We start from the raw sequence: 22,940 nt of genomic DNA on the forward strand, positions 1-22,940 counted from the left end.
TATCTAGTTAATCCTTTCTATAATATAGTTATCCTTATCGTTAAACTTAATATTATTATCTTTATTTAGTTCGGTAGGTAGTTTAGCGGATGGTTATTACTAGCTTATTGTAATTATAGTAGTAGCGACTGTTATTATAGTTTACTTATCCTATTTACGTTTAATATAGAGGATAACGTTTTTATTAATATAGAAGATTGTCACGGTCATGGTCGCATGCAGGGCTATGTGGGGGCTGCGCGGGAAGCGCCCCAAGCCAATCATTAAGAATGGGCCTCCGGCCAATCAGCAGAGGAACGGAGGGAACGACTACCGTTCCTCAGGTGCCATAAGGAACGAAGGGAACGGCTACCGTTCCCTATGTTCCTAGGGAAAAGTACGAAGGTACCTATGGACTTAGATAGTATATAGTCACTCGTTCTGGAGAGCTCTGGGAGTTCTCCAGTTAGCAATCACAACTACAGTTCGCTACAAGATCGAGAGCCTACTGTTGAGACAAGTCTTTGTTGTGCACCTTTTGGCTGCACCGAACCTAAGCACCCTTGAGAGAATACCTTCGACCGATACTGAACCCTAACAGGACGGGTCCAGAGACAGGTTCGTCACACGTTGCTAACTCCCTTTGATCTGTTACAGTTCAGGCTCGAAGGTAAAACGATATGGCGACTCAACCGACGCCGGGCCAGATCACGGCCGCGCTTCAGAGAGTCACCGAACGACTCGATGAAACTGAAGAAGAGCTTGCGAAGACCAAGGCCAGCAACGCGGCATTGGCAGCCCGACTTGCGGCGACCGAGGTCCACACCAAGGACCCGGCCAAGACGAAGGTCAAATTGGAGCAACCCGAGAAGTACGGGGGCGACCAGGAAGCCTTGCCAGGTTGGATCACGGCGATGCGGAACTACCTCGACCACAACTCGCACCAGTTCGCCACCGAGGAGTCCAAGACCAGATACGCCGCCACCCGACTCAAGGACAAGGCACTCAAGTGGTTCACGGGAACACTGAGTGATTTCCTCGGCGGAGCAATCCACAAACCCTTCACCAAAAAGGTCTTCGAGAACTACTCCGAGTTCGAGAACGAGATTCAGAAGGTGTTCGGCGACAAGGACGAGAAGTTGCACGCCCAGGAACGGCTAGGACGGCTGAAGCAGACTAGGTCAGCCACCGCCTACGCCACGATTTTCCGACAAGACTCCATGAAGGCAGAGATAGACGACGAGGGGCTGATGCACCTGTTCTACGGAGGGCTGAAGGAGGAGGTCAAGGACGAGCTCTACAAGGAGAGCCGACCCGACACGCTCGACGAGTACATCGCCATGGCTGTCAAGATTGACGACCGACAGTTCGCCCGCAAACAACAGAAGAAGGGCAGCGAGATTCAGCGATCCCCAGGCTACCACAAGCCCAACGACAAAAAGAAACGCCAGCACCAGAGCACGTCATACGGCACGCACTCGGGACCCATGGACGTCAGCGCTGCCCAGGCACAGTGGGCAGGAAAGAGAGATGGTGCCAAGGACAAATCAGGCATCACCTGTTACAACTGCGGAAGGAAGGGTCACTTCAAACGTGACTGCCGCAGCAAGAAAGAGTGGAGACCGGTTCCAGGGAAGGAAGCTGCCACCATCGACCAAGACACGGTCGGAAGAAGAACCCGGTTTCTGGAGGTCGCAGCCGCCAGCTACACGCAGGACGACCTCGAAATCGACATTGACCGAGTCATCGAGCAGGACGATGAACTCACCGACTCGGATCAAGAAGACTTGAGGAGCAGCAACCACCAGGAGGGAAATGACACCGCCCATCACGCTTTCATCGAAACGGATGACGAGGGAGAACTGGCTCCCCCGCGGTACATCCGACAAGTCGCTGAGGACTGGGGCATCACCCTGGTTCAGCAAGAGGACGGGCAATGGCGAACCCACGAGGGTGAAGGAGGAGTCAGCCCGAACCTCACCTTCCTACAGCAGAGGGTCCTAAGCCAACGGCAAAGGATCGAGGAGTTGTCGAGAGAGAAAGAAGAACTCGAGCAGCTTCTCCAAGCAAGGAACGACCAGTATGGACAACTTTGCGCGGAACTCGATTTCGCCAGAGAACGAGTCCAAGAGATCACCGAGGCCAACAACAGGGCCGGGGATCACGTCGAAAAGACATTAAGAGAGGCACAGGCCTTGCAGGACGACATCCGCCAGGCACTTCCGCATCACACACCGTGGGATGGACCCACCGAAGAGGCGGAGGAATACGAAAACGGAGTGCGATATCCCGAGCAACTTTTCGACTACGCACAGGAGCAGAATGCGGCGAAAGGAAGGAAACAACAGAACTGGGAAGAATACTGGACTCGACATCAGCACATCGTGCGCACCGGGCGACAAACCTCCGACCTTGAATGGTGGGGTTTCCGGGGCGAGAACAACACGGAGGGATTCCAGTTGTTGCCAGAAGACCACGAGCGGGTGAACCCACGAAAAGAAAGTCACATCTACCTGCCCTGGTTCCAGTGCATCGCGCACGAATGTCGGTACCACTTCCAGGACAAATTTCGCAACAGTTTCTGGCCCACGAGGGAAGAAAAAGGAATGCAACCCCTACCCATCAGATGGGTATACGACAGCGGCGACGCTCCCGCAGGCATGTTGTGGGACACCCAACGCACTCACGAGGGCAGGCTGAGGGTTAGACCCAAGGCAGCCTGGCCCCGACGCTGTATGGCGGGCGTAGGAGTCAACGAATGCCGAAGCGCAGACTGCCTACCACACGCCGACGAGAAAATCTGGGGATACATGGAACAGCAATCCCAGAGGAAGCCACACCAGAGGACGAGAGCGTCCCGAAGGAACGAGAGGCGCCCAGTTGAGGCATGGGCGGCCCAATGGCTCCAAGAACACCAGACGATTGACGCCGCAAGCCAAGGTGCGGACAGGGACGCCTTGAAACACCACGAGAGCTTGGGAAACGGCTCAGGGCCCTCCGAGGGGCCCGGAAACCTCTAACTCCACAACAACGGAGACAGGCTGCGCAGTACAGGAAGAACTGGCGCAAGCAGAAGCCTTACAACGACCTCCCAGCAGACGAACACGAAGTAGCTGCTGTACGAAGCACCAAACCAGACAACAGACTCTGGATCACAGCGCGATGGGGGAAATTCGAAGCCCTCGCGTTAGTGGACGGAGGAGCGCAGATGGACCTCATTGCGCCCACATTTGTGAATCAACTCAGAATCCCATGGAGGATCAAGAAACAACCACACGTCGTCAAAGGACCATTCGACACACAATGGGTACGACGAGAGACAGAACCACTCGACATTGAGGTGGAAGGAAAAACCACCCAAGTGGTGTTCGACATCGTGAACATGGGACCGAAGAAAGACATGATTCTCGGACGCCCATGGCATGAGGATTACGACCCAGACATCAGTTGGAAGGGAGATGGCCATCTGCGACCGCGGGAACAGCGGGAGCATCCGACCAACTCGATGGGAGAACGCGCAGAACAGGAGCCACGGGAGAGTAGCGGGTCAGAACAAACCCCCTCTACGGGCCCACCGCAGGAAGCAGCCAGTGCAGAACCACGCACTCTGGAGTCCGGAAGAAGCGGCACACGACGAAAGAAGCAGACACGGGAGGAACGAACCATCGCCGTCGTCTCAGTCGACGAGCACGGAATGCTCAAACACGAACAATGGGTCAATCAGCTCGAAGCGGCAAACATCGAGCTGGCAGCAGAAGAAGTCAGGGAACTCGAAGCAGCAAGCATCGAGCCTGGAAACAGCAAGTTCGCGTACTACGAAGGTACGGCGAAGAACGCGAAAACGGGACAGATTCCAGACGATTACAAGGGACACCCGGCGTTCACGGCAAAACATCTTGCAGGGCTACCAGACCACGGACCTTGGGATCACGAGATCAAACTCAAGGAAGGCGCCCAGTTGAAATTTTTCAAGGTGTACCACACCAACGAGAAGCAAGATGCAGAGTTGAGGAGCTATCTCGAAAAGAACCTCGAGGTAGGACACATCAGACCATCGACATCTCCAGCGGGCTACCCAGTCCTCTTCGTTCCAAAGAAGGATGGGAAACTCAGGATGTGTGTGGACTACCGACAGTTGAACGGCGAAACGGTGAAGAACCGCTACCCACTGCCACTGATCTCGAGGCTTCGAGATCAACTGTCAGGGGCACAATACTTCACGCGTCTCGACCTTCCGACAGCGTACGCCCACATCCGCATCAAGGAAGGAGATGAATGGAAAACGGCCTTTCGGACACCCTATGGGCACTACGAGTACCTCGTCATGCCGTTCGGGTTGACCAACGCACCAGCGACGTTTCAAGCCGCTATCGACCACGCAATTCGACATTGCCTCGATAAATTTGCAGTCTGTTATTTGGATGACATTCTCATCTACTCCAAGACACTCGAAGAACACAAGAAACATGTGCAGCAGGTGCTGAATGCACTGCACGAGCACAAGTTGTCAGTCAACAAGGACAAGAGCGAGTTTCATGTCAAGAAGACAGTGTTTCTGGGTTACGAGATCTCTCCAGGATGGGTCAAGATCGAACCCGAGAAACTGGAAGCTGTCAGGACGTGGCCGACACCAACAAACGCCACAGAGGTTAGGGGGTTTATCGGATTCGCCAACTTTGTCAGGATGTTCATCAAGAACTTTGGCGATATCGCGAGACCTCTACACGAACTTACCAAGAAGGATGCCACATTCCAGTGGAAGCGGGAGCACGAGCAGGCTTTCCAGCGGATCCGCGATGCCATCATCGCCGACCCGGTGCTCATGCTGCCCGATCCAAGCACGCCTTTCGAAGTCGAGGCTGATGCTTCGGACTTCGCGATCGGAGGACAACTTGGTCAGAGGGACAAGGACGGCAAGCTTCATCCAGTTGCGTTCTTCTCCAAGAAACTCGAAGGACCAAGGCTTAACTACCCGATCCACGACAAGGAGCTTCTCGCAATCATTGAAGCATTTCAGGAATGGAGACCATATCTCAGCGGCACGACGCACGAAGTTCAGGTGTACACGGATCACAAGAATTTACGATACTTCACCACCACCAAGGTGCTGAACGGACGACAGACTCGATGGGCAGAATTTCTGTCCGAATTCAACTTCACGATCCACTACAAGAAAGGCTCAGAGAACGCACGAGCGGACGCCTTGAGTAGGAGAGCGGATCACCACGACAACACATCCGAAGTCTCACCACCATTGCTACATCAACAGACAGACGGATCGCTACGGCACGCTTCCCAACCGACTGAAGACTACGAGATCGCAGCACTTCAGCAACAGTCGGAAGATCCCGAAGCCAGGCCTCTGCAACCGTTTGTAGAATGCTGTGCGACCTTCAGAGAACAGAGACTGGAACGAGACTTCCAGGGAATCATCGCGGACGACAAGCGCGATGCATGGCAGGAAGAGCCAGAATCCAAGATCGCAGGGTTGCGACTTGAAGGGACGAGGCTCTGGTACCACGACAAGGCCTACGTCAGGCTTGGTGACCAAAAGGAGCTCATTCAGAAGATCCACGAGTCAAGACTCGGGGGACACATGGGAATCGGCAAGACAATCGCGAAAGTCAAGCAGAACTACGACTTCCCAGGAATCAAACAGGCGACAGAAGCAGTCCTAGCAGAGTGCGACCGCTGCGGACGAAGCAAACCAGGACGACACAAACCATATGGGCTGTTGCAACCATTGCCAGTCGCAGAACGACCATGGAGTTCGGTGACGATGGACTTCGTCACCAAACTACCAGTCTCCCAGGACTCAGTAACGGGAGTGGAATACGACAGCATCCTCACAATGGTGGACAGACTCACCAAATGGAGCTACTTCCTCCCTTACAAGGAAACATGGTCGGCAGAACAACTCGCAGATGTGATCTACCGCAACATCACCTCGGTCCACGGATGGCCGGAGGAATGGATCACAGACAGGGACACCAAGTTCGCATCAAAATTTTGGCAGGCTCTGATGACAAGATTGGGTACGAAGAGTAAGCTTTCAACCGCTTACCACCCACAGACGGATGGACAGACGGAACGACTCAACCAGGTCGTCGAGCAATACCTACGGTTGTACGTCAATTTCCAGCAGGATGACTGGGTCGAGCTGTTGCCAACGGCACAACTCGCCTACAACACCACCGTCACGGAGACCACGAAGGTCACGCCATTCTTCGCGAATTACGGCTACGAAGCAGATTTGCGACAAGGGCCCGAGGTTTCGGTGCCCAGAGCGGCAGTCAAAGCCGACAAGATGAGCTCGCTGCACGCGATGCTCAAGGAGGAACTCGAGTTCGTACGAACCAGGATGAAGAAGTTCTACGACAGAAACAGGCTCGAGGGACCTCGCCTAGAAGAGGGGGGCAAAGTTTACCTCATTTCTCGAAATCTTCGCACAAAACGACCAAGCAGGAAGCTCGACTTCCGCAAAATCGGGCCGTTCAAAATCGACAAAAAGATTTCGGAGAACAATTACGCACTCGCGTTACCCTCGACAATGCGACTACGGACCAACGTTTTCCACATCTCGCTTCTGGAACCAGCGCCCAAGGGCGCACGACTCGACAAGGACGCCGAGGCAGAAGATGAAGAGGAGGAATGGGACGTTGAGGAAGTCCTAGACTCACGCATCATGAAAGGACAGTTGGAGTATTTGGTCAAGTGGCTGGACTTTGGTCCAGAAGACAATTCATGGCAACCAGCTACGAATCTCAACTGCCCCGAGAAACTCCAGGAGTTCCACCAGAGGAACCCGGATCGACCAAAGGAGGCGTCAAGGACCAGTCGAAGTCGGCAGGGAAGTCGGCGAAGGAAGCACTAAGCAACGGTTAGGAACCAACGCCACGCAACACGGCAAACACGAACCTCGGAACCCAGGAAGGGTCGGACAAAGCCTCCTCAGGAACAGGCTCCACTGTTGACTGAGCAGCAGCATTCTCAGCCTCTCGTCGCTTCGACTCTTCTGTTTCCTGCCGCTCCAGTTCTTCCAAATCCTCGATGGTAGTGACACCACGGGATAAGGCACGAGACATCTTCTCAGACCACCTTTTCTTCGAGAGACGAAGACGATTTATCTTCGCGTCCAGTTCAGCCCGTTGGCGCTCGGCTTCTTCCATTTCAGCGTCCAACTTATCGTACTGGCTAGTGATACGACGCAGTTGCTGCAGAGTAACGCCTTGAGCGTCACAGTGAGGCTCATGGTGAGAGACGCACTCATAACAACTCGCGGAGTCGGAGGGAGACGCCTTGCACGTGTAACCCCGAGATTCACAGAAGGAACAGGAACGCTTCATGGTGATGGCGTTTCGGAGGATGGCTTCAAGAAGGGCGTCGCGTTGTTCAGCTTTCTTTTCAGCGGTCAACGACCTGGTGGGTTTCTCCACGCGATTCCCCATGATGATCAGCAGGGTAAGGGGGTAAAGGAAGAAGAGTACCCACCTGGGATTCGGGCTGTTGGCGCTACTTAAGGGATGGGGAGGTTGGCAAGTCTTTCGGGACGCAAGACCTGGAGGAGGGGCATCGTGTCACGGTCATGGTCGCATGCAGGGCTATGTGGGGGCTGCGCGGGAAGCGCCCCAAGCCAATCATTAAGAATGGGCCTCCGGCCAATCAGCAGAGGAACGGAGGGAACGACTACCGTTCCTCAGGTGCCATAAGGAACGAAGGGAACGGCTACCGTTCCCTATGTTCCTAGGGAAAAGTACGAAGGTACCTATGGACTTAGATAGTATATAGTCACTCGTTCTGGAGAGCTCTGGGAGTTCTCCAGTTAGCAATCACAACTACAGTTCGCTACAAGATCGAGAGCCTACTGTTGAGACAAGTCTTTGTTGTGCACCTTTTGGCTGCACCGAACCTAAGCACCCTTGAGAGAATACCTTCGACCGATACTGAACCCTAACAGGACGGGTCCAGAGACAGGTTCGTCACAAAGATATAGAGCTGTAGTTTCGTATTTGGATAGATATAGGCAATCGCGTTTCTCATTATATTATCGAAGTTAGTTATTATAACTAATAGAGGAGTAGTTCCAATCTCCTAGTATAGTATATTAACTTAGTTAATAAGCTAGTTAAAACCCTCTTATCGTTTATTATTAATCAGCCTAAATATATAACTAAAGATCTTATTTAGACCTCTAATACTAATTACTTAGAAGAGGGTAAGGCCCTTATTATTCGTCTTATGTGACGAACCTCGAACAGACCCGTCCTGTTAGGGTTCAGTTTCTGATTGAAGGTACTCTCTCTCAAGGGTGCTTAGGTTCGGTGCAGCCAAAAGGTGCACAACAAAGACTTGTCTCTCACAGTAGGCTCTCGAACTAGTAGCGAACTGTGATGTGTATTGCTAACTGGAGAACTCCCAGAGCTCTCCAGAACGAGTGACTATATACTATCTAGGTCCGTAGGTACCTTCGTACCTATGCCTCCTGGATCGTCTTATCCTCAAGACGATCCATCCTGGATCGTCTTATCTATTCCACGATCCCATGGATCGTGAATTCTCCCACACGATCCGCTTCTTATTGGCTGACGCTCCCATCCTTGACGATTGGCTCGGGGCGTCCCGCGCCCCGCTTCCGTGCGTCTGGCACAGTGATCATGACACGATGCCCCTCCTCCGTGCCTTTCGACCCGAAAGGCCCCAACAACCTTTCTGCTTAAGTAGCGCCAGTCAGCCCATCCCTGATGTGCGTGGTTCCCTGTCCTTCTTTCTGTCCTCGCCTTACTGCCGCGATGATGCTGACAAGATGTCGAACCGCGTAAGCAAAACGAAACCCAAACCCTCTACGCCTCATCCCAAAACTATTAAACGTGACGAGTTGCTAGCGCGTATCTTGCGCCTAGGAGTCATTATGCACAAGCCTTGTTCTCGGTGCGAGGAGTTCGGTATTGAGTGCAAGGTGTCCTCCGACGATTCTTTTTCTTGTTACGAATGCACTCGTCGACACGAACCGTTTTGTGATGCCTTGGGTGTAACAGCCCAAATGTTTCAGCGTATCGTGGCTCAACATGATCAAGTTGAGTCGGATCTGGAGCAGGCGGAGGCTCTGGCGGAGGCAGCCAACGCCAAAGTGCGTCGTCTCCGAAATCTGAAAAGAACGTGGCTGGTGAAGATGCAGCGCGCCATTGCTCGGGGGCTCGATTCCATCGAGGAGCTGGAGAAACTGGAGCGCAAGGAGGCGGAGGAGGCGGCGGCAAAAGCAGCTGCCGGTCCCCCGTCGGCAGACCCTTCTTCCGTCGGGCTCCCTCACGACCCTGCGTGGCTTTCAAGGTTCGTTTTTCTTGTTCCCCCCCGTTGTTGGTTGCTGACGATTGACTTAGTTCCTCTGGCGACCCTTCCTCCGGGTTCGATTGGTCCTTGGGTGACCCTCTTGCTGGGGTCGACCTGTCCGTGGGGTTCCCGTTGGTCGATCCGGGTTCCTCTGGTGGAACTCCTGAAGTTTCTCGGGGCAGTTGAGATTGGTAGCTGGTTGCCATGAATTGTCTTCTGGGCCGAAGTCCAGCCACTTGACCAAATACTCCAACTGTCCTTTCGTAATGCGTGAATCTAGGACTTCCTCGACGTCCCATTCCTCCTCTTCGTCTTCTGCCTCGGCGTCCTTGTCGAGTCGTGCGTTCTTGGGCGCTGGTTCCAGAAGCGAGATGTGGAAAACGTTGGTCCGTAGTCGCATTGTCGAGGGTAACGCGAGTGCGTAGTTGTTCTCCGAAATCCTTTTGTCGATCTTGAACGGTCCGATTTTGCGAAAATCGAGTTTCCTGCTTGGTCGCTTCGTGCGAAGATTTCGAGAAACGAGGTAAACTTTGCCCCCCTCCTCTAGGCGAGGTCCCTCGAGCCTGTTTCTGTCGTAGAACTTCTTCATCCGTGTTCGTACGAATTCGAGTTCTTCCTTGAGCATCGCGTGCAGCGAGCTCATTTTGTCGGCTTTGACTGCCGCTCTGGGCACCGAAACTTCGGGCCCTTGTCGCAAATCTGCTTCGTAGCCGAAATTCGCGAAGAATGGCGTGACCTTGGTGGTCTCCGTGACGGTGGTGTTGTAGGCGAGTTGCGCTGTCGGCAGCAGCTCGACCCAGTCATCCTGCTGGAAATTGACGTACAACCGTAGGTATTGTTCGACGACCTGGTTGAGTCGTTCCGTCTGTCCATCCGTCTGTGGGTGGTAAGCGGTTGAAAGCTTACTCTTCGTACCCAATCTTGTCATCAGAGCTTGCCAAAACTTTGATGCGAACTTGGTGTCTCTGTCTGTGATCCATTCCTCCGGCCATCCGTGGACCGAGGTGATGTTGCGGTAGATCACATCTGCAAGTTGTTCTGCCGACCATGTTTCCTTGTAAGGGAGGAAGTAGCTCCATTTGGTGAGTCTGTCCACCATCGTGAGGATGCTGTCGTATTCCACGCCCGTTACTGAGTCCTTGGATATCGGCAGCTTGGTGATGAAGTCCATCGTCACCGAGTTCCATGGTCGTTCTGCAACTGGCAATGGCTGTAGTAGCCCGTACGGCTTGTGTCGTCCTGGCTTGCTCCGCTTGCAGAGGTCGCATTCCGCCCGGACCTCTTCTGCCGTCTGCTTGATTCCTGGGAAGTCGTAGTTCTGCTTGACTTTTGCAATTGTTTTGCTGATTCCCATGTGTCCTCCGAGTCTTGACTCGTGGATCTTTCGAATGAGCTCCTTTTGGTCACTAAGCCTGACGTAGGCCTTGTCGTGGTACCAGAGTCTCGTTCTTTCAAGTCGCAATCCCGCGATCTTGGATTCTGGCTCTTCTTGCCATGCATCGCGCTCGTCGTCCGCGATGGTTCCTTGGAAATCTTGTTCCAAGCGTTGTTCCCTGAAGGCCGCACAGCATTCTACAAACGGTTGCAGAGGCCTAGCTTCGGGATCTTCCGACTGTTGCTGAAGTGCTGCGATCTCGTAGTCTTCAGTCGGTTGGGAAGCGTGCCGTAGCGATCCGTCTGTCTGTTGATGTAGCAATGGTGGTGAGGCTTCAGATGTGTTGTCATGATGATCCGCTCTCCTACTCAAGGCGTCCGCTCGTGCGTTCTCTGACCCTTTCTTGTAGTGGATCGTGAAGTTGAATTCGGACAGGAACTCTGCCCATCGAGTTTGTCGTCCGTTCAGCACCTTCGTGGTGGTGAAGTAGCGTAAGTTCTTGTGGTCCGTGTACACCTGAACTTCGTGTGTCGTGCCGCTGAGGTATGGTCTCCATTCCTGGAAGGCTTCGATGATTGCGAGAAGCTCCTTGTCGTGGATCGGGTAGTTGAGCCTTGGTCCCTCGAGTTTCTTGGAGAAGAACGCAACTGGGTGAAGCTTGCCGTCCTTGTCTCTCTGACCAAGTTGTCCTCCGATCGCGAAGTCCGAAGCATCAGCCTCGACTTCGAAAGGTGTGCTTGGATCAGGCAGCATGAGCACCGGGTCGGCGATGATCGCATCGCGGATCCGCTGGAAAGCCTGCTCGTGCTCCTGCTTCCACTGGAATGTGGCATCCTTTTTGGTAAGTTCGTGCAGAGGTCTCGCGAAGTCGCCAAAATTCTTGATGAACATTCTGACGAAGTTGGCGAATCCGATAAATCCTCTGACCTCCGTGGCGTTCGTCGGTGTCGGCCACGTCTTGACAGCTTCCAGTTTCTCGGGTTCGATCTTGACCCATCCCGGGGAGATTTCGTAACCCAGAAACACTGTTTTCTTGACATGAAACTCGCTCTTGTCCTTGTTGACTGACAATTTGTGCTCGTGCAGTGCGTCCAGCACCTGCCGCACGTGTCTCTTGTGTTCTTCGAGTGTTTTGGAGTAGATGAGAATGTCATCCAAGTAACAGACTGCAAATTTATCGAGGCAATGTCGAATTGCGTGGTCGATAGCGGCTTGAAATGTCGCTGGTGCGTTGGTCAACCCGAACGGCATGACGAGGTACTCGTAGTGCCCGTAGGGTGTCCGAAAAGCCGTCTTCCATTCGTCTCCTTCCTTGATGCGGATGTGGGCGTACGCTGTTGGAAGGTCGAGTCGTGTGAAGTGTTGTGCTCCTGACAGCTGATCTCGAAGCCTCGAAATCAGTGGCAGCGGGTATCGGTTCTTCACCGTCTCGTTGTTCAACTGTCGGTAGTCCACACACATCCTGAGCTTCCCATCTTTCTTTGGAACGAAGAGGACTGGGTAGCCTGCTGGAGATGTCGATGGTCTGATGTGTCCTATCTCGAGATTCTTTTCGAGATAACTCCTCAACTCTGCATCTTGCTTCTCGTTGGTGTGGTACACCTTGAAAAACTTCAACTGGGCTCCTTCCTTGAGTTTGATCTCGTGATCCCAAGGTCCGTGGTCTGGTAGCCCTGCAAGATGTTTTGCCGTGAACGCCGGGTGCCCCTTGTAGTCGTCTGGGATCTGCCCCGTCTTTGCGTTCTTCGCTGTACCCTCGTAGTACGCGAACTTGTTGTTCCCAGGCTCGATGCTCGCTGCTTCGAGTTCCCTGACTTCTTCTGCTGCCAGCTCGATGCTTGCCGCTTCGAGCTGATTGACCCATTGTTCGTGTTTGAGCATTCCGTGCTCGTCGACTGAGACGACGGCGATGGTTCGTTCCTCCCGTGCCTGCTTCTTTCGTCGTGTGCCGCTTCTTCCGGATTCCAGAGTGCGTGGTTCTGCACTGGCTGCTTCCTGCGGTGGGCCCGTAGAGGGGGTTCGTTCTGACCCGCTGCTCTCCCGTGGCTCCTGTTCTGCGCGTTCTCCCATCAAGCTGGTCGGATGCTCCCGCTGTTCCCGCGGTCGCAGATGGCCATCTCCCTTCCAACTGATGTCTGGGTCGTAATCCTCATGCCATGGGCGTCCGAGAATCATGTCTTTCTCTGGTCCCATGTTCACGATGTCGAACACCACTTGGGTGGTTTTCCCTTCCACCTCGATGTCGAGTGGTTCTGTTTCTCGTCGTACCCATTGCGTGTCGAATGGTCCTTTGACGACGTGTGGTTGCTTCTTGATCCTCCATGGGATCCTGAGTTGATTCACAAATGTGGGCGCAATGAGGTCCATCTGCGCTCCTCCATCCACTAACGCGAGGGCCTCGAATTTCCCCCATCGCGCTGTGATCCAGAGCCTGTTGTCTGGTTTGGTGCTTCGTACAGCAGCTACTTCGTGTTCGTCTGCTGGGAGGTCGTTGTAAGGCTTTTGTTTACGCCAGTTCTTCCTGTACTGCGCAGCCTGTCTCCGTTGTTGTGGAGTTAGAGGTTTCCGGGCCCCTCGGAGGGCCCTGAGCCGTTTCCCAAGCTCTCGTGGTGTTTCAAGGCGTCCCTGTCCGCACCTTGGCTTGCGGCGTCAATCGTCTGGTGTTCTTGAAGCCATTGGGCCGCCCATGCCTCAACTGGGCGCCTCTCGTTTCTTCGGGACGCTCTCGTCCTCTGGTGTGGCTTCCTCTGGGATTGCTGTTCCATATATCCCCAGATTTTCTCGTCGGCGTGTGATAGGCAGTCTGCGCTTCGGCATTCGTCGACTCCTACACCTATCATACAGCGTCGGGGCCAGGCTGCCTTGGGTTTAACCCTTAGCCTGCCCTCGTGAGTGCGTTGGGTGTCCCATAACATGCCTGCGGGGGCGTCGCCACTGTCGTATACCCATCTGATGGGTAGGGGTTGCGTCCCCTCCTTCTCTCTCATGGGCCAGAAGCTGTTGCGGAGTTTGTCCTGGAAATGGTATCGACACTCGTGCGCGATGCATTGGAACCAGGGCAGGTAGATGTGACTCTCCTTTCGTGGGTTCACCCGCTCGTGGTCCTCTAGCAACAACTGGCATCCTTCCGTGTTGTTCTCGCCCCGGAAACCCCACCATTCAAGGTCGGAGGTGTGTCGTCCGGTGCGCACGATGTGCTGGTGTCGGGTCCAGTATTCTTCCCAGTTCTGCTGTTTTCTTCCTTTCGCCGCATTCTGTTCCTGTGCGTAGTCGAAAAGTTGCTCGGGGTATCGTACTCCGTCCTCGCATTCGTCGGCTGGTTCCGTCGGTCCGTCCCACGGAGTGTGGTCCGGGAGCGCTTGCTTGATGTCGTCCTGCAGCGCTTGCGCTTCCTTCAGCGTTCTTTCGACGTGGTCTCCGGCCCTGTTGTTGGCCTCGGTGATTTCTTGGACTCGTTCTCTGGCGAAATCGAGTTCTGCGCAAAGTTGTCCGTACTGGTCGTTTCTTTCTTGGAGAAGCTGCTCGAGTTCTTCTTTCTCTCTCGACAACTCCTCGATCCTTTGCCGCTGGCTTAGGACCCTTTGTTGCAGAAAAATGAGGTTCGGGCTGATTCCTCCTTCACCCTCGTGGGTTCGCCACTGCCCGTCCTCTTGCTGAACCAGGGTGATGCCCCAGTCCTCAGCGACTTGTTGGATGTGCCGCGGGGGAGCCAGTTCTCCCTCGTCATCCGTTTCGATGAAAGCATGGTGGGCGGTGTCATTTCCCTCCTGGTGGATGCTGCTCATCAGGTCTCCTTGATCCGAGTCGGTGAGTTCATCGTCTTGCTCGATGACTCGGTCAATGTCAATTTCGAGGTCGTCCTGCGTGTAGCTGGCGGCGGCGACTTCCTTGAAGTGGACGCCCCTTCCGCCTCTGGCTTGGTCGATGGTGGCGGCTTCCTTCCCTGGAACTGGCCTCCACTCTTTCTTGCTGCGGCAGTCACGTTTGAAGTGACCCTTCCTGCCGCAATTGTAGCAAGTGATGCCTGATTTGTCCTTGGCACCATCTCTCTTTCCTGCCCATTGTGCCTGGGCAGCGCTGACGTCCATGGGTCCCGAGTGAGTGCCGTATGACGTGCTCTGGTGCTGGCGTTTCTTTTTGTCGTTGGGCTTATGGTAGCCTGCGGATCGCTGAGTCTCGCTGCCCTTCTTCTGTTGTTTGCGGGCGAACTGTCGGTCGTCAATCTTGACAGCCATAGCGATGTACTCGTCGAGCGTGTCAGGTCGGCTCTCCTTGTAGAGCTCGTCCTTGACCTCCTCCTTCAGTCCTCCGTAGAACAGGTGCATCAGCCCCTCGTCGTCTATCTCTGCCTTCATGGAGTCTTGTCGGAAAATCGTGGCGTAGGCGGTGGCTGACCTAGTCTGCTTCAGCCGTCCTAGCCGGTCCTGGGCGTGCAACTTCTCGTCCTTGTCACCGAACACCTTCTGAATCTCGTTCTCGAACTCAGAATAGTTCTCGAAGACCTTTTTGGTGAAGGGTTTGTGGATCGCTCCGCCGAGGAAGTCACTCAGTGTTCCCGTGAACCACTTGAGGGCCTTGTCCTTGAGTCGGGTGGCGGCGTATCTGGTCTTGGATTCCTCAGTGGCGAACTGGTGCGAGTTGTGGTCGAGATAGTTCCGCATCTCCGTAATCCAACCTGGCAGGGCTTCCTGGTCGCCCCCGTACTTCTCAGGTTGCTCCAATTTGACCTTCGTCTTGGCCGGGTCCTTGGTGTGGGCCTCGGTCGCAGCGAGTCGGGCTTCCAACGCCGCGTTGTTGGTCTTGGTCTTCGCAAGCTGCTCTTCGGTATCCGTGAGCTTCTTTTCGGCCTCATCGAGCCGGTCGGTGACTCTCCCAAGTGCGGCCACGATCTGGGCCTGCGTGGGCTGAGTTGCCATGTCGTTTTACCTTCGAACCTGAACTGTAACAGATTAAAGGGAGTTAGCAACGTGTGACGAACCTCGAACAGACCCGTCCTGTTAGGGTTCAGTTTCTGATTGAAGGTACTCTCTCTCAAGGGTGCTTAGGTTCGGTGCAGCCAAAAGGTGCACAACAAAGACTTGTCTCTCACAGTAGGCTCTCGAACTAGTAGCGAACTGTGATGTGTATTGCTAACTGGAGAACTCCCAGAGCTCTCCAGAACGAGTGACTATATACTATCTAGGTCCGTAGGTACCTTCGTACCTATGCCTCCTGGATCGTCTTATCCTCAAGACGATCCATCCTGGATCGTCTTATCTATTCCACGATCCCATGGATCGTGAATTCTCCCACACGATCCGCTTCTTATTGGCTGACGCTCCCATCCTTGACGATTGGCTCGGGGCGTCCCGCGCCCCGCTTCCGTGCGTCTGGCACAGTGATCATGACATCTTATAAATATTATTATATATCTAAACCTATAGGTTAAGAGCCTACTATTACTAATAGAAGTTATTAGTTTAAACTAAACCTTCCGGCTTATTAGGGTCTATTCTTAACTAGAGTATTCGATATAGAATATATTTATTGTTAAGGAGCTTTATCGTACTTTGGAATAGCATATATCTATCTATTTCGGCCTTTATAAGGCGGAACCGAAGGTCTCTTAATTACCTCCGAGTAAAAAGGACCCCAGGGAACTATTTATAAATATCTTCAGCTAGTTAGCAGTTAGTAATAGTAGGGCAGTTAACAAAGGTACCTATAAAGGCTATATACTCTAGCCCGATCTTCTGGAATATAGCGATATCCTCCTAGCCTTCTATAGCAGTATAGTTATATAAACAACTCTCCTCTATCTTTAGGGTCTATCTCCAGCTATTATAAATAAGTACTTTAGCCGAGGCTTTCTATATATACCTAGTCTTAGTTATAGAAGATTAATATTTAATAAATATTTACGATAGCTATATCTTATCCTTTAAATAGTAGAAATTAACTCTTATATAGCTAAAGTTCTTAATTAGGTTAAAGGACCGTTGCTTCCTGATACCGAACAGCGTTTATATACCCTACTCGTAGAGGTCTAAGATAAGGTTATCGAGAGATTTATACTAGCAATTAAGAAGTAGGTAGTCTAAAGGAGGGTTTAAAAGTAGGGATATATTATATTTATAATCATTATCATCGTTATTATAACCAAGTACTTATAGGTAGGCTATAGCTATAGCTATAATACTGTTAATTAGGGTATAATAGTTAAAGGGGGCTAGCTTACTATATAGCTATAACTGTAGCTATAGTAGCGATTTGACAATGGCTAGCTACGTTAAAAAAGTTGAATAAAGTTGAATTTTATTACGTTTTTAAAGGAATTGGGTAAGTTCAGATACGCAGGTACGGGCGCATTTACATCGCGCATTGAATTGAGGGAGGGAAAAAAGAGGCACGCGGGCCAGGGTTGGGGTTATATATAGGAGAAATCACGTGTCATAGTCCCGCACGTCAAAACCACATAGTCCCAAACGGCAGGCTCATATATAATCAGGGGTAGAATCAAAGCATTAGACGCATTTGCACCCCTTATCCCCCCCCCCCCCCCCCCCCCCCCCCACCATGACGCTCACTGGATATAACACATCGTAGTAACAGGGCCTACCGGAGTCCCAGGGGTGGAGGGTACCAAACCCGGGACGCGCAACTTCCCCCTCGCCGCCGCCCACGCGCCCTCCAAAAACAACCGATCCACCTCCGCCGCCGCCTCCTCATCCGTCACCCCGAGCCTCAAAAACCTCTGATTCCTCCCCACACACTCCTGCCTCGAACCCTCCCTCCCACCCCCATCCACAACCCCGCCACAAACCCACCTATTCCCCCCATCCTCCCAGTCCACCACATTAAACCCGCACCCCACCTCACACACATCGCCCACCCGAAACAGCCCCGTCTTCCCTTGCCCCTCCAGCCCGCGCACCGCATACAAAACCGCCAACGGATCCCACGCCGGCCGCGCCCGCCTCTCATACCCATACCACCCGTACGCCATCCCCACCGGGTCAAGGGCGGGGCCCTCGGCAGCGAGCCGCTCCCCGGCGAGGGAGTAGACGCCGACGTCGTTGCCGAGGAAGGTCAGCTGCGGCACGGTGGTATTGGCGGTGGTGGAGGTGGTGGTGGTGGCGGCGGCGGCGGTGGTGGTGGTGGTGGTGGTGTTGGTGCCGTCGCCGTCGCTGGTGTTGGTGTTGGCGCCCCAGCTGTTGATGACGTGCGCGGCGGCGCCGGGGCCGGATAAAGGTGAGCCCCAGAAGTTCCAGCTGCGCTTTCCGGAGGGGTAGGCGCCGCCCATGACGACGAGTTCGGTGACTTTGCGGGAGAGGAGGGCGCGCCCTGGGAGGGGGGAGTGGGCGTCACCGGTGGAGTTGAGGAGGGCGGATAGCTATAACCACGAAAAAAGGGGCGGATGGTTAGTTTGTGGGTTTGGTTGGGTTATGGCTGGTTGTCAGGGTGATTTGGCGGGGGTGTTGGGGGCGGAATTTGAGGGGAGGGCGTGGAGGGGGTTGGACTTGGGGGCCAAAAGGAGAGGGGTTGGACGGACGTTGTCTAGGAATCCGATCGAGACGATGGTGACGCTGTGGTCGGCTGCCTCGGATAGGACCTTGCGGTAGAGCTCTACCGGGCCCCAGGCATCCTCCTCGGCGTGGCCCCAGCGAAGCTTTCCCCCGCGAAACTGATAGGCTACCTTGCTGGCGTACTCGCCTAGCCTAAAGTACCAGGTGTCGAGGAAGGTGTCGTCGGTCAGGGGCCGCGTGACGCCGATTGGAACGTCACCTTTGCCATAGTGGGCTAGGATGGCCGATGCAGCGAGAGCGGAATATGAGGAGGGGTGATTGACGTTCACGGCGAGGAGGTTCACGTCCGGGGAGGTGGCTGCGAGGAGAAGGGCGCCGGCATCGCTGGGAGGGCGGTGAGCGAGGAAATAAAAAGGACAATTAGAGGATCACTTACTCAACGTCGCTGAAGAGGTCTGTATCGATGATGAGGTTCTTCTTGGTGGCAAGGACCAAACTGCCGAGTAATGAAAAGTAAACAATGAGAAGGCGTTTCATGGTGTAAATGTGAGGAAAGGTTGGGATAACGTTGAGTTTTGTATGGTGATTGGACGAAGGTAGGATTTAAATCTGACAGCGAATGAGCCAATATTCCACACGTGATTGTTTTTATCTCGGCACGATATGACGGAAACCCTTGGTATTGCTTTCCCATTTTAGAGCAGTTCTAAGTTCCATATCTATGATATCGCTCAGCATTAGATTTACATTAACTCAAATGTTAAATAAACTCCTCACATTTTTATAATTTACAACTACTATACTCAAGTTACTACACAACCTAGCACCTAGTAGCTAAAATGAACTGTATTGTTCGTAGTTGCAAAAAGCATACCGCCCAGTTCAGAAACTTATCAAAAAGTGTGGTGATCTCTCCCGCCGGGAATTGAACCCGGGTCTCGAGCGATGTCACGACTTGGTGGAGTCTGATGACAAGCTCACATACTGACCACTATACTACGGAAGACTGGTGAATGTTGACATCCACTGTAGCTTGGAGCAGCGGGCCGAACCGCCGCCATATCAACTGCACAAAACGCGCCCCAACGCATTTGATACTCTTCGGTTGTTAGGTAAGGACAATGAGTTAGTCAGGGTTGAGTTACCTGAGTCCCCAACTCCCTTGAAGCCAAGAACGCCACACAGAGTGAAATGTGCCCCCTGTATCGTTGGGTGGAGTTTGGAGTCAACAACTCGTTGAGTGTAAGGGTTGACTAACACTTCTGAATGTTCTCATAAGGCGCTGCACCATAGTTGGGAGGGTACTGCTCAACTCCGCTTCGAGGTGAACGTCAGAACGTGCCGTCTCGCGCTGACAAGAGTAAAAGAGGGAAGGGACGTGGCTCGCTCTTCCACGTCTCACCCGACATCTTACGTAGCAGCGCTTGGCACCCTCTCCGCTCCATTCCGCGTCGGCCCGTTTGTTCCCGTTGGCTCTGGGTGTACAACGGCGGCGGCACCCAATGAGCTTACTACCTCCTAAGGCGGGGCAACATACCGAGGGAAAACCGGTAGTCCAGCCAGGCCTCGCCTGAAACCTTTGGGGTAAACGACGCGGATAACGGATCAGCTGTAGCAGCCATGCTAGGTACCCGTCTTATGATCAGAGTGACCAGGCGGCCAAGGAGACACCGAGACAGTCACCAACGCCGTTTAGGTATTCAACAAGCCGCTCTGCCGAGTTAACAACCCGAGGGGTGACTCGGGTGAGTTGGCTGTAGGGAGCTCAGTAACCCCTGACTGAGAACATTGAATAGGTATTCTTGTCTCTGGGTTCTATGAATTTCTTCAGCAAGTTGGCCACAAGTGCAGCTGGCACTCTCCTCGAATCCCTCACCATGGCACGACCAGGCGGCTTTTCTCGCGTCATAGACGTGGAAACAGGCCCACAGGGCGCTCTCGAGACAGACGAATCCCACTTGCACACCATTGACTCGATCATTGACTCCCCGAATGCCGAGCTAGCAAAATGCATCCTCACATGGGTCGTCTCGGCACCACGACCACTCGCCGTGGACGAACTCACAGAAGCAGTCAGCCTGGATATCGGCCAAACTCTAACATCATCGCCGCTCTCACAACAACTAGAGAGAATTACCGGACCACTTATCGTCGTTGACGGCCAGTCTCGAGTCCGCATTACTCACGAAACGACCTCGGCCTTCCTAACTCAACCACGCATCGACGGCGTGTCCTGGATCGATCGTCCCACTGCACACGCTAGAGTCGCCGAACTTTGTCTGGAGATACTCTGCGGGGACCAGTTTGCGCCGCCAAAGCATCAGCGAGGAGGAGTTAATAGCGACAACACGCCTGCTTCCCCCTTGTCGATCTACGCAGCCGCCCATTTCTCACACCACCTAGCCCGCAGCTCGTTGACCGCCAACGGTCACATGTCTCTACTCGACAAGTTCCTTCGGACCAATGTCCTGACATGGATCGAAAAGCTCGCTCAATCGGGCGACCTCTCCGGCCTGCTAGAGGGGGCTCGCGGGATAGAGACCTATCTTACGCAGCGCAACAACTGCCATACCGTGGGGGATGAAGCCCAAGCTGAGACGGCCAGGGTGTGGGTGACTGAGATCCACCGTCTCGTCGCCGTTTTTCACTCGGCCATTCTCGCCATGCCGTCGTCGGTACACTTTCTACTACCACAGCTTTGCCCCCGAGGCTCCATCACTAGGAAGCTCTTTGGCACACCCACCGAAGGCTTGAGGATAGTCGGCCAGCTGGATGAAGACTGGGATGACAGGCTGACTTGCTACCTGTTCCCCGAGCGCGCCCTGTCCGTGACTTGCTGCGAACACCTTGTGGCCATCGGCGTCAGCAACAGTAATATCCATCTTTACAGCGCCAAAACATTCGAGTTTGTAGCTGCGCTACCGAACGGAAGAAGGCCCGGGTTCCTGGCGTTCGACTCAACCTCATCCTTTTTGGTCTCGTGCGACCTGGGAATACTGGAGCTTTGGGATGTGCGACAACCGGGCCAGTCATGTCCCCGTCTCTGGGAGCGCGCTCTCGACTTCGTCCCGGAAAGGGTTGAACTCAGCCCAGACGGGAAGTCTATTGTCCTCTTCAACCCCGAAATGGGCGAGCTGGTCACAGTCTCAGCCACCGACGGCCTCGGAGGAGACTCATTTCCACTCTGTGAGCCACCCAACCCTCGCAATGACCAGGTTGATTGGGCCAAGCACCCAGAGAGGGTTCGTCTGGATGCATCCCACAGCCTTGCAGCTACTCTCTGCGGAAACTCATCGGTTGTCTTGTGGGACTTGAAGCTTCGAAGGATGATTGGGGTTATCGAGCCGGAACAGGATCCCGAAGACACCACTGGCAGCGGTTCTGCACCAGCACCTGACCGTCTGGACATGGTTTTCCACCCAACCTCCGAGCTCGGGCTTCTCGCCATTTCAAGTGACTTGGGGGTGGCCACTTACCGTCCCCGGACACTTGAACAAACCGCACAATACCGTGTTTCACACCCCGTCCATCACCTCACCGCCACCTCCGACGGCGAGCTACTTGCGGCAGGGGATGAGGTTGGCATCATCCATTTCTACCTCTTCGAGACCTTGCAACCGGTGTACCGTATTCAACGGCCCGACCTGAGCTCAAGGCTGTCTGACCTGACCTTCTCAGCGGACAATAACCGGCTCTTCGATATTCGCGGCCACTGCTGTAATGTATGGGAGCCCTCGGTGCTTAAGTCAACAAACTTGTCCGGTTGTAGCTTGGCAGGCGAGGCGGTAGTCGAACCGCAACCACACTTTCCTGAAACGCGCCGACGCCGAGACATATCCTTCATCCACCCAACAGAAAGCCACCTCTTCTTTGTTGGGCGGTATGGCGGCGCAGTGGAGGTGTGGGACGCCAACACGGCGACTGAAGTCCAACAAATCCGACCTGAGTTTCCCAAGGGTGAGGTGGGCTGTCTCGGTGGAAGGGTGAACTGCCTCGACTGGAACGAGAGCCATAGGCTGCTGCTCATGTTCAATAAACAAGACTGCGTCATCACCCGCCTGATATTCAACAACACCAACAACCACCACCACACCACCCGAACCGAGCCCATAACCACCGAACCCATCTTACACTACCACGCAGACAACCAGATCCTCCAAGCCCTCCTCAACCCCGATGCCACAACCGCCCTCATCCGCACCCGCACCGCCCTCACCCTCCTGACTATCCCCACCGGCAACATAATCACCACACGCCCCCTCCCCCTTGACACCACGCCCCCCCTCCCCCCCAACACCACCAACACCACCAACACCACCAACACCACCAACACCACCACCAACACCACCAATACCAAGACCAGCACCACCCCCACCAGCTACACCCCCCACCCCACGAACCCCCTCCTCCTCCTCGCCACAACCCCAACCCAAATCCACCTCCTCACCTGGCACACCCTCACCACCCACTCCACCATCCCGCTCCACGGCGACACACCCCCGCCTGAGGGCTATTATAGCAGGTTATGGGCCAACCCAGCCTGGTTCAGCAGCAGCAGCAGGAGCAGCAGCAGCAGGCCAGGGTCGGGGGGGCGGGGGTGCCTCCTCGCGCGGCTGGTTATGGCGGGGACGGGGGAGGGGGAGGGGGAGGGGGATGGGGAGGTGCCGTTGCTGGATGGGGCGAGGGGGGTGGCGGTGCTTGATGTGGTGACGCGGGGGATGGGTGGTGGTGGTGGGGAGGGTGATGATGGTGGT

The 22,940-nt window shown here is 54.1% G+C and overlaps 2 protein-coding genes and 1 non-coding gene across 3 annotated transcripts; 1 reads left to right on the forward strand and 2 right to left on the reverse strand.

Annotated features, from left to right (window-relative positions):
* Nucleotides 1-17,234: 17,234 nt before the first annotated feature.
* Nucleotides 17,235-18,771, reverse strand: B0H64DRAFT_477097 (inosine/uridine-preferring nucleoside hydrolase). Its single transcript, XM_062808182.1, has 3 exons — nt 18,623-18,771; nt 18,213-18,570; nt 17,235-18,053 (listed from the first exon to the last, which is right to left on the reverse strand). Exons 1-3 carry the CDS (start codon nt 18,721-18,723, stop codon nt 17,244-17,246), a joined length of 1,269 nt encoding a protein of 422 aa, XP_062657098.1. The 5' UTR covers nt 18,724-18,771; the 3' UTR covers nt 17,235-17,243.
* A 325-nt stretch (nt 18,772-19,096) lies between these two features.
* Nucleotides 19,097-19,192, reverse strand: B0H64DRAFT_t127. The gene has a single exon. It is a non-coding gene; the product is annotated as a tRNA-Asp (tRNA).
* Nucleotides 19,193-20,063: 871 nt separating this feature from the next.
* B0H64DRAFT_419291 (uncharacterized protein) lies at nt 20,064-21,583 on the forward strand (the record flags this gene model as incomplete). Its single annotated transcript, XM_062805369.1, has 2 exons — nt 20,064-21,197; nt 21,452-21,583. The coding sequence occupies 2 exons, from the start codon at nt 20,064-20,066 to the stop codon at nt 21,581-21,583; spliced, it is 1,266 nt and encodes a 421-aa protein (XP_062657099.1).
* Between the last annotated feature and the right edge of the window lie 1,357 nt (nt 21,584-22,940).

This window comes from Chaetomium fimeti (genome assembly GCF_033439085.1).
Source record: "Chaetomium fimeti strain CBS 168.71 chromosome Unknown B0H64scaffold_6, whole genome shotgun sequence".
Classification (NCBI taxonomy): domain Eukaryota; kingdom Fungi; phylum Ascomycota; class Sordariomycetes; order Sordariales; family Chaetomiaceae; genus Chaetomium; species Chaetomium fimeti.